Source organism: Azolla caroliniana, unplaced genomic scaffold, assembly GCF_043228905.1.
Source record: "Azolla caroliniana isolate FFs.n. ecotype wild unplaced genomic scaffold, voAzoCaro1.0.p SCAF_7, whole genome shotgun sequence".
NCBI classification, from domain to species: Eukaryota; Viridiplantae; Streptophyta; class Polypodiopsida; order Salviniales; family Salviniaceae; genus Azolla; species Azolla caroliniana.
Genome location: NW_028230442.1, coordinates 7,350,050 through 7,361,563, shown reverse-complemented (window position 1 = coordinate 7,361,563; position 11,514 = coordinate 7,350,050). Strand labels below are relative to the sequence as shown.

The window sequence follows — 11,514 nt, the reverse complement described above, 5'->3', positions numbered from 1 at the left end:
GAAGGTGAACCTGTTACGGGCATGACCATATAATATCCCGTGGTGAGAATTTACCGTAGTATTTTATACACGTGGATAAGTGTGAGGGTTAAACGAGAGTGTAAAGAAGGGGAGGATTACTTTTAATCCTCGAGATTGAGACACCCCATTAGGTTAAGTGTGAACTTGCTTGGGGGCTTTGGGTATCGCTATAAATAAGAGGCCTAGCTACCCTTATTTCATCATCTTTTGACTACGTCGAGACTCTGTTTCATGGTGGTTCAACTCTTGTAGTGAGTGCGCTAGCACTAGGCACGACTTGACACCACGACGATGGTATGGGATGCCTATCGAGGCTCGAGTCCGTCTCGATCCCTTCATTCGGGGGTGGTTGGGTGGATCGACACCCTTCTTTCTCTCTCTCCTTTCTATCTATCTATCTATCTATCATTCTTTTCTCCTTATCATACGTTTACATTAGATCATATCTCTAATAGAACCAATCATGGGTACCATTGGCCACTGACACAAAATTGTCCATTTGCAAAATATACCATGGTTGTGCTATAAAATCATTCAATAACATAATAAATATATCTATATCGAGATTATAATAAATATGTTTAGATCAACAAATAGTGTGGAGGATAGATATGTAATCATTTTAGACATAGTTCTCACGTTCTCAAATACTAGCAATTATAACTTTTAGGACTTAGATTTTATTTAGAAATTTTTATGTAACCAATAGTTTGTCCAAAATACGAAATATGCAAAATGAACAAACGATGCACCATTGCAAGTTATTTTGTCAAAAGTGCAATAAAAAATTACTTAAAAATATTTAATATTGTGTAGTTACTTTAAACTAATGTGAGTTACTCAAAAAATATGAATCATTAAGATCTATTTCAACATTGATAGTGTGTTGGGTGAGTTTGTGGATTAGGGAGTTACTCTTGTCAATAGGGTTAACAATACAAATATTCAAAGGTTTAAGGAACTATGTTAAGACAAAGTAACTTGTGGATCCACTATGATTTCACATAAGTATATATACACAACTTTTCCTAAACCCAAGGCGACATGATTACATTTGAGGTACAAAAGTGTTACCTTATGGCAAATCCAATAGGTTTCATTGTTTTTTTCTCCTTGTACACCACTATCATCGATGTGTTAGTGATCTCTTTGCATTTAAGAGGCCTATGGAAATAGTGACAAGGGCATGGCCTCGCATACCTCTTGTTGCGATTGTAACATTCGAACCTTGTAGCTTTCATCACACTATCTATGCAAGTTAGTTTTTTCCTTATTGTTGAAACATTTAATGCACCTCCTATGACATTCTCTTCATCATTAGCTCTTTCGGCATTCAATGTGTCAATGATGTTATTTGCTATATATGTGGTTTACACTCTCATTAAAATGTAACCATTATCTTAGGCCTCCCAAAAGGCAATACCATTATGTGGTGTAGTTAGTTTTCCTTTCTCCAATTGTTTTAATCTTTGTGTAATTAATCATTGTACGGTTCCATGTCCTACCATGGCATGATTCCCATCAGGGCCTAAATTTGACGGGTTAGTATCAATGTTTTTTGACGGGCATTTTTTAAAGATATATGTCATATGCCATAAGATTACAAAAACTAACATGTCATTTGATATACAAATTTTTAAAGTAAAAAACTCTATATAATGTTACATCGTTATAGATGTCATTACTATAACACAAAGATACACAAATTAGCATAACTACCTCACAAAGATAATGAAATACATAAACTAAATATCGTGTTAATGTTTTTACTATTAAGTATGAAGAAAAGGTTTTTTTTTTGGAAAAAGTGGGTTTTTTGGGAAAAAAACGTGGTTATTGTTTTGTTAAAAAAGGTTAGTAAAAAATTAAGGTTTAACTTAAAACGTAAAACATTAAAATCAAACCTAGAGTTTACACTCTTAGAGTATTTAATAAAGGTTATTGTTTAAAATTTCAATCAAATTTAAACTAATATTATTAGTAAAGAATTAAAGGTTTGAAAATATATATCATTATTACGTTATGATGATATTATTTTAAGCGTGTTATAAAAAAACATATAATATAAATATATTGTTATACACATTTGATAGTATATACATATATTTATATGATAATATGTGTCGTATACATAAGGGAAAAGTACCAGGATACCCTTGGAAGTTCGTCTATTTACTAGAATGCCCTTGGAAGTTCGTCTATTTACCAGAATGCCCTTGGAAGTTCCAAATTTACCAAACTACCCCTATGTCCAAAAAATTTCATTTTATAAAGTAATTATACACTCAAATTTACAAGCCCTATTGACCAAATATGGAAAAAATGGACCTGAACTAGCCCTATTTACCAAAGATTTGAGTGTATAATTACTTTATAAAGTGTAATTTTTTGGACATAAGGGTAGTTTGGTAAATTTGGAACTTCTAGGGGTATATTGGTACTTTTCCCTATATATATAATATATATGACATGAAAAATAGAATTTTAGCATCTCATTTGACATGTATAATTTTTAGGGGCTTTTCACATGAAAATGGAAATTGAAACTTTGTATGTCACTTGACGGGCATTTTTATTAAATGTATGTTTTTGATGGGCTTCTACCCTTTTTCAAATTTCATTCACTAAATTTGTCTTATATCCTTATTGTTGTTGTGAGAACCTTTGATTCAAATGGCCTAATCTCCATGTTACTAATCAATTCTATTTGCATTTTGTTTCATTCCTAATCTCTCTCTTAGTAATATAACTCTCTTAATAATATAACTATTAATTAAGTCTGATTTTTAGCTTGGTCTAACATCCATAGCTCTCGCATATTTGGAACGTGGTACTAGTGGAAAGCACCATAGTGAAATGAAAACTTGCAAAGAATAAAAAGAAATGTACATGTCTCTTAGACATTAAAGTACTTAGAAGCACTCAAAATAAAGAGTGTGAGTTTGAAGTGGTCCTTGAGTTGTGGACAACCACATATAGATTGGTTAGCTAGTTTTGACCAAAGACCTTACTATAGTGAGATGTCCAAATGGTCCAAAGAGCACAAAATCTTCTCCATTGCAACAAATAGGCATTGCTTGAGAGGTCACACACCCCAAATGACCAAAAGTTTTTCCCAAACCTTTGGTTAGGGAATATGCAAAAGAGATGCACTTATTTTGTATATAAATGCTTGGTGAGTGAACATGTCTATAATAGGTATAAAATTGTTTCCGATTGTTCCATCACATTATACACAATGGACAACTTTAGATTTCAATCCTATAAGGATTAGGGTAGATGGATATAGAAGAAGATGTTGTCCCCTTGACAACCCGCTAAGCTACTCACTAAGTTACTTGACATTCATTGGTATAGATTGAGGCTTTTGTTTACCTATTTATGTATTCCATTTAACTTCTTGTTTTGAAGGTAGAGGATAATGCCAAATTTGTTTTCCTATTCTTAAGATTAATGTTAAAGAATTTACTATCACTATTTGAGACATACCTAAGAGAGATGGTCACCCTCTTTGGCCCAAATTTCGATGTCTCAATCACTTGTTCTATCCTTCGCACTTGTGGCCCTATTCATTCTTGACTCCAATTGGTCAAGTTCACTCCTTCAATACATGAAAAGGTAATCATTCTTTCTAAGATTTCTAGATAAGTTTTGAATCTGATTTATGCAAGGAAAATGGATGTGATAATCATACTCCTTTAGATTCATGAAAGAATTATCCATGTGGGCAAAACTTATTGTACATATAATCATCCACACTGGTACAGATTGTTTGCTACCAAAACAGTCAAAACGTACAATGGTTTCAAAAACATTTGTTAGTCTCCAATTAAGGGAAAAGGCTCACCAGATTCCATGGACCACTCAACAAAGCTTCCCCAAATAAAACATCTCATAATTTCATGATGTTTTCTTATTGTTGTCTAGAGACACGCAAATGACAAAATGCCAAAAGCATTTTTCATAATAGAAGCACAATTACTCTTTCTCAGACCATCTAAAGATAATCCCACTTCAGCAAATAAAATTATTTCACAAAGATCCTTGCTTTCCTTGTATAATGCCTACATATTACATTACGTTGTAACTATCTCTAGCTAGTGTAGGGGAAAGAAACCAAAAACAACTCATTGCAAAAACAAAACATGCCACAATAAGGCAAATTGGGTATAAATTACAATTTACATTGGTGATAACTAATCATGAATTTCCCATTCGCAAGGGATTTAACTCAATTCATTTCCACCCACCAATTGCGTTGCCTGGATTCCATCCCTGCAGCATCATATTGTTCACAATTTGAAACAGCTTTTCTATAATGCAAAAACAATTGCTTATTTCATACTGCAAATACAAAAGCAAATACAAATTGCATTCACTTAAAATAGGTTTGCATCAATTTACACTTTTCATTTCACTTACACTTATGAAAGTATCATGTCAAGTTCAAGTTTGTGAATATCAGCTATGAAAAGCTTTCATTAAAGATAATGTCACCATCTCTCCCAATGAGTGCTTGTACAAGTCTTTTGGCAGATCCAATAATCTGCACTTTTCCTTTATTTTCAAGCATAAGTACCTAAGTTAGTGTTAATAGCGTAAATCTGGATTACTATATGCAAAGAAATTAGGATTTGCCTCTTAACACAAGATTGCCCTCCTCTTTCTTCATGCCATAGCAAAGGTTGGCTAATGTACCAACCGAATAGCTGTTATACAGTGTGACTCAAAGGCAAATACATACAAGTAAAAATCACTTCCACTCTTGTCTATTACTCTTGAAAAAGGATCCTCTATTGTATCACTGATGCCTGTACTCGTCCATTTCAAATCGCTGCAAAGAACAGAAGATTAGAATTCAGTGCTCACACGCACATATATAATATATATGTCAATAGATAAACAAATATATAAAGGGAAATTTCCAAACATTAGTGCAATATAGCCCCCAAATATTTACTATAACACACCCAGTTGTAGTAGATATTGAATCATTTGGTAAATTTCAAAAACTTACTAAAATGTTGTCATCTGGAGGATTCCACAGGCTTAGGTGTATACCTAAGTTTTGCGATATTTACAAGAATAACTCTTAAGTTAACAAAACATTACCAGAATGACACTTGTAGTAGTGGATGTTGAACTTATCTCATATGTTTTAAAGACTTAAGGGTATTCTTGTAAATACCCCCATAAGTTAGGAGTATTCCACTGGTTTTCCTTACATCTAATCCCAAATTCTAATACATATAATTGCTGCTCTAATTTACCACAACTCCCAACATGCTATTCTAGATAGCATGATTCCCAACATACCACTCTAGTATACATCAAGTCCCATCAAGTTTGAAGTTTTTCCATTTATAGGATATGATGACAAAGATAAGTAAACATCTACCCTTGGAAAAATTTACAAGTTATTGCAACAGTGGCTCATATTCTGCCTTCCTTTTCTTCCTTTTCCGAGCAATGAAATCAGAAAAGCGCTTGCAAGCGGCTTCTAGAATTTCAGGTGACATTGATGCATAGCAGGCCCGGAAAAATCCTGGTTCCGCATAATGACAAGCTTCTCCTGTAGATTTATAGAATATAATCAGAAAAGATCATCCTATGTTAGGAATTTGACCACAGTTCACAATATGCTACTCTAGTTTAGCATAATTCCCAACATACCACTCCCAGAAGTTCCAGCATGCCACTCTAGTTTAGTCATTATAAATCCTAAAATGCCATTCATTAGCTTCTGAAATTTTGAATCTTAAACTTGTAGAATTAAGATGACTAACCACTAACTACAACCTAATGTTTATTATTCTTGCTAGCTAAATTGATTGACAAGTCAGAGAAGAAGACTTATTAACAATTTCTGTATTTTGAAGGATGACATGGACGATTTCGGTTATTTATCTCGATCTTGCGTTTTTTATGGAATTTGGTGGAAAATGTGAGTGGCATTTTCGGAATTAATCTTGAAGGCCTTTTAGGTATTCACAAAGAAAAGAAGCCACTAATTAATTAATTAAGAGTTGAGCAAATAACCTGGAGTAAGGACAACTTTACATTCATCCATAATCTCTCTCCACAAATGATCTTCAGCTTCAAATGTGGGCTATCAAAAGAAGTTGATTTTAGAATTTAATTCTTTTGAATATAATTCAGGTCCATGTTATATATATTATAGAAACATGGCCCTTACCGCTGATAATAAAGTTCTTAGATCCAACCAGCAAAACATCGCAGCACATGCAGGCATGTACCTTACTTGAGCTGCCTCCAGAAGTGAGGTTAATAGATCATAAGATTTTTTCAGGCGCCTATAGTAAGATTGACAAGTAAGCCAATAAGAAATGAAGTTAATAAATCAAAAGAAATCTTCAGACACCCACAACAAGATTCATATAGAAACCAACTAGAATTGAAGTTAATATATCAGAAGATGTCTTTGGACACCTCATGGAGATTACAAACAGTTCTCAAGAGGAAGAATTTTACTAATCAAATTTGCAATTGAGAATGCACATTGTGGCAACAAGCTTCACATAGAAACCAATAAAAACTTAAGAAATCTTTCATCACCAGATGGAGGCTGCCAAGTAAAGAGAAAAATAGACAGCCAACCGTAGGTTTAGAGTACTGCCTTAACCTTTTGTTTTCTGAAACATATGAGTCGATAAATTTTTCATCTTCCAACATTACAGCAAGGGCATGTTGAGTATCATTTGACACTGCGGCGAACATGCCCATGTTCTGCCAGAACTGAGATTCTCCATAACAATAACAGTGTTAACAAGAAAAAATGGTAACAGCTCACACATAATGGCTTTTATTAACAACAATGGCATACCGTTAATAGTTCTTCACTTCTCGTATGCAGGCATCCCACTCGAAACCCATTCATGCCAAAGTCTTTGCTCATGCCATATGCAGTATGCAATAGTTTCTTAACTATGTGTGGTGATACTAAATTTTCTGCTACAGCATTCTGAGCAACTTTCTCCATGCTAATGAATTCATCATCCGATTGCCTGAATAAACAAGCACATATAAAGTGTTTATCCACAGTGTACACATGGGTTTAAACATACATTACCCTCTCTTCTTATCATTTTAAGGGGAAACTCTGAAATACCCTTGAGTTTTTGTTTAGTTCGAAAAATGCCCTTGGTACAAATACATGCCATTTGAGCAAATGTATCATCAATTCATTCCCTTGTTCTCAATTCCGTGTATTATTTGAGCAATTATATGCTCAATTCATCCTCTTCCCTCTTTTGGGGTTGACCATGGGCATTTGCAGAAATAACCAAAACCCAGGGCCATTTGGAGAAAGAATGAAAAAATATGGTACTTTGGAGTTCACAAAAAAATTTAAACTAAGTCATGAATCATAATCTTAATTAAAACATATTATACTATTCATTGAATTTGACAGTATTCTTCGTTATTCTGTGTTCAGTTATATCATGATGAGAAATCTACAAACATTTGCCATACCCAAATTTGGAATTCGCATAGATTTCATCAGATAGGACATGGAGTCCACGATTGAGAGCCCATACAAGAAGTTCCTGTTTAGAAAACAATGACACTGGTCACTGTAAGAATCCAACTTCATGCAACGGCCTCTTAACTCATTAGGTTTAATCTGTTTTAATAAAGTGTGCCCATTGAATATCACCTCTACTTTTAAATAGCTATAGTTTACCTTTAGAGTAGATTCTGGATAGAGTGTGCCAAGCGGGTTTCCTGGATTAGTGACCAATAAAACCTTGGCTTGAATGCCTTTTTCCGCAGCCTTGACCACAGCTGCTTCCATTTCTTCTGCAGTTGGTACATAGGTTTTTGTATCTTTAGGTTGAACAGGTATTGGAGACACCTCATTCTGAATAAGGTCAATGATCAATCTGATGGGTTAGTATTTCCTCAATGAAAACAATGGAATGAATGAATAAACTCTGAAATATCCAAGGTTTTCATTATTTCCCCAATGCTCTTGGTCAATATCCTCTTGAACAATGATATGGTCTATTCATCCCCGTTTTCTTCATTTGTATGAGCTACTTGAGCAATTATATGGTCAATTCATCCAATTTAATTCTCTTTCAGGGAATGGCCAAGGGCATTTCTCTGGAAATAACAAACTCTAATAGGGATTTAAGAGAAATAAAGAGAAACTCGTATAATTTCGGAGTGTGTTTCCCTACAAACATTTGGACGGGATTATAATATAATTTTGCGAGATGTGGCAACAATTTGATGTACACACCCTTATTTGCATGTCATTGTCGAAAGCTGGAAAATATGGTGCAGGGATAACACACCCATCACCAGAATTACATGTTGCAAAAAAGAAGAGATCCAGGACACTGCTCAAAAAAACATCATCGTCATCAAACTCTAGCTCAAGACTTTCCCTAAGTTCATGATGGAGAGTCAATTGAGCAACTTACGCTGTCACACCACTAGATATACAAAGGTTTCCTGGATCCACCTGTAACATACAGCAAAATGGAGTTGTTAAGCTTAAGGGAAAAACTGCCACTATGTGTAATTGCCAAAATGCTCACACATTTTTGTTCTTGTGTATTTGCCAAAAAGCCACACTTTTCGCTTCATCAACTGGTTAGGAAAAATGTGCCACTAAATAATGGCATTGATTCATCACAGTATTTAATTAACAATTTGTTAATTAATTAGCATCCCGATTTCCTAATTAAAGTGTTTTTAATTATAGCAATTTAATTGTTGGTTAGAACTTGATCAGTCGACATCGCATTACTGAATTAGTTCCCAGATCTTAATTATTCTGGTAGGACATGACTTATTAGTAGCACATTACTTTATGAAAAGCATCCAATCCTGGCATTTTCAGATTAAACTACGAAAAAAGTGTCGCATTTCGAAAAACACATGAAAAAATGTGTGGCATAATTTCGCCCGAGTTTGAATCTGACATAGGACTGAAATACCTTGACACCCATAAAAGTCCTCTCCATAGTCCTTGCTATGGCCTGACGAAGTTTCTCTCCACCTCGAAAGTTACCATAGAGACCCACATTTAATGGAATTTCCCTACATTCCCTGAAATCACAGAAATATATTTTTTCATTTTCGCCAGTTATGACAAACAACCAATATGCAAAGCTCATGGCAAGGCTCCGGAAAAAGGCATTCAAGCCAAGGTTTTATTGTAAAGCTCAAATAAAGCAAAATAGAACGCCTCCCTATTTCTCTTTTCCCTTGTAAAGATCGACAAGGATAGATAGAATCACTTACTTCATCTTCTCATGGATGAGATCAAACGACAGCATATTCTCAGCTTGAGCCATCTGCATACGGACAAATAGGAGAAAAAACATTGAGATATACAACAAGTTCTTCTCAAAAACTTCACATACGCAGATCAGTAAAGGCGTGAAAAGTTAGGGTTCAACTTAGGTTTGAAAGTTAGGTGTTAAGCTAAAGTTAAGTTACAGTCAAACGTTATAGCTTAAACCTAGGATTGAGCTTAGAGTTGAAAGCTATGGTAAAACTAGGGTTGAAGAGATTAGAGTTAACAGTTCGGTTTAAAGTTGGGGTTAAAAAAAGACAGGGCTAACATTTAGAGTTAACTTAGGGTTAAATTTTAGTGTTGAGACATAGGGGGTTTTACGTGGAGGGTTACTGAGAAATCTCACCAGGAAGAAACCATCAGGATTGTCGATAGGAGACCATTGTGAAGACTTAGCTTTCTTGACAGCTTCGATGTAAGGAGAGAAAGGGGTGAGAGCTTTACTACCTCTGAGAGACAGAGACGAAGGAGTGAGAGAATCTTCTTTTTCTGGTTCTCCACCTCCTTCATTGATGATAATAGTAGTAGTAGTAGTAGTAGTAGTAGTAGTATTCTGCTCAGAGTGACGATGAAGCCCACCACCGTTTTGCTCCATCGCCTGTTCTGTTGTTTTTTGTCTCCCTGCGAAGAATCAGAGCAAGGGTATAATGAAGAAGAAGAAGAAGAAGAAGAAGAAGAAGAAGAATATGACAGAAATGTGTCTGTATTTCTGTTTATTTACATTTGTAGCCTTCCAATTTCCTTAGAGGCGTGTGTGTATGTGTATATGTGTGCCTGTGTTTCTATTTATTTACATTTGTAGCTTTCCAATTTCCAAGAGACCAAGAGGTCGTGAGTTCAACCCCCCCCCCCCCCCCCCCCCCGCATTCCATAAGTGACATCTAGTGAATTAAGAGTACATATATATGTGTGGGACGTAATAGAGAGGTGAGTACGTTGTCGCGTTGTTACGCGCGTGCATGTAGAAAGAGGCGGGACCACGGGGGTCTTGGACCAAGGAGAGAGAGATGGAGAGAGAGAGAGAGAGAGAGAGTTGCAGATACACAGAGAGAAGTTTAAGAGCAATAAAACAAGAATCCAATTACTAAATTCAATAGCTTACAACTCGAACAGTTACAACCGGCAACCCGGTAATGGGCCTGACACAGGGTCCTACTCACGCACACAAACGACTGCCACACAACTCCAGGAACCAAAAGGGGGAGAGCCTCTGCTTGAAGCACACGGGTTGTCAACGAAGCAGAGGCAACAAACTCCTGACACCCACAGAGACCGACGACCGGAGGAAGAGAAGAGAGAGCTCGGCACTCGGTTTTGCAGCAACACTTCGTCCTTGCCAACGCGCGATATTTTTCCTCCTTCTCCCCTCTCCTTAAATAGTTCCCCCCCCCCAAAAAAAAGGGGAGTGCCTCCTTTCCCTAGTTAAACCGCTTTATTCCCTGTCCCTTTCAATAGAGATACGCACAATCCCTCAATAAATGTATACTACTTAGTATTTACATCAGCCGATCCATTTATGAATCATGTACAAAATATCAAAATATCAATTCATGCGCCCATCCGTGTAAGAACCGGTTCATGCGCCATTTTCTCAGATTCTGCCTATGCCCGGTTTTCTTCACGACATCCACCCCCACCAAACCGCGCATCCACCGACATGCGCCAAAGACGGGTAGATACCGAAGAAAACCGGCGTCACTTGTCGTTCTCTGATTCCCCGCCGGGTCCAAACTGATTGTCGTTGTCGCTCCCACTTGCAGGCCCCGGCTCGTCTTCGAACCGCTTCTTGAACGCTTTGATCCGCTTCCCGGTCACCGGCACCGCTAACCGTGTCCCGTCGAGCTCCGCGAGGTGGTACGTGCCGTTGTCATTCGCGCTCGTCACCGTGTAGGGCCCGAACCATCTCCTAGCGAACTTTCGCATCGCCTTGTGCTGATTGTCGAGGTTGTTGTCGTATACCAAGACCTAGTCGCCTTCCTCGATCTTCTTTGGTCGCAACCGGTGTGTCCGGTTGAACCAGGTCTTGTTCCGCTCCCTTGCAGCTCGCAGCTTTTCCTTCGCCTGTATCACGTCCTCCGGCCTCCGCTCGAGTTGCCGAATCCGCGCCGCCAACAACTCCTCCCGGCTCATTTCGTCCTTCCAATCTACAACCGCCCATGAAG

General features: G+C 36.8%; 1 protein-coding gene across 2 annotated transcripts; it reads right to left on the bottom strand.

Annotated features, from left to right (window-relative positions):
• Positions 1-4,472: 4,472 nt before the first annotated feature.
• Positions 4,473-9,905, bottom strand: LOC147861760 (1-aminocyclopropane-1-carboxylate synthase 6-like). 2 transcript variants are annotated; one of them, XM_087322526.1, is made up of 13 exons: positions 9,699-9,905; positions 9,298-9,350; positions 8,991-9,102; positions 8,472-8,512; positions 8,288-8,387; positions 7,727-7,903; positions 7,516-7,589; positions 6,866-7,046; positions 6,665-6,777; positions 6,218-6,335; positions 6,061-6,130; positions 5,420-5,593; positions 4,473-4,855 (listed from the first exon to the last, which is right to left on the bottom strand). In XM_087322526.1, the coding sequence occupies exons 2-12, from the start codon at positions 9,348-9,350 to the stop codon at positions 5,439-5,441; spliced, it is 1,194 nt and encodes a 397-aa protein (XP_087178652.1). In that variant the 5' UTR covers positions 9,699-9,905; the 3' UTR covers positions 4,473-4,855; positions 5,420-5,438. The 2 variants fall into 2 exon arrangements, with proteins under 2 accessions (XP_087178652.1, XP_087178653.1); XM_087322527.1 differs by having other exon boundaries at positions 5,436-5,593.
• Positions 9,906-11,514: the final 1,609 nt, after the last annotated feature.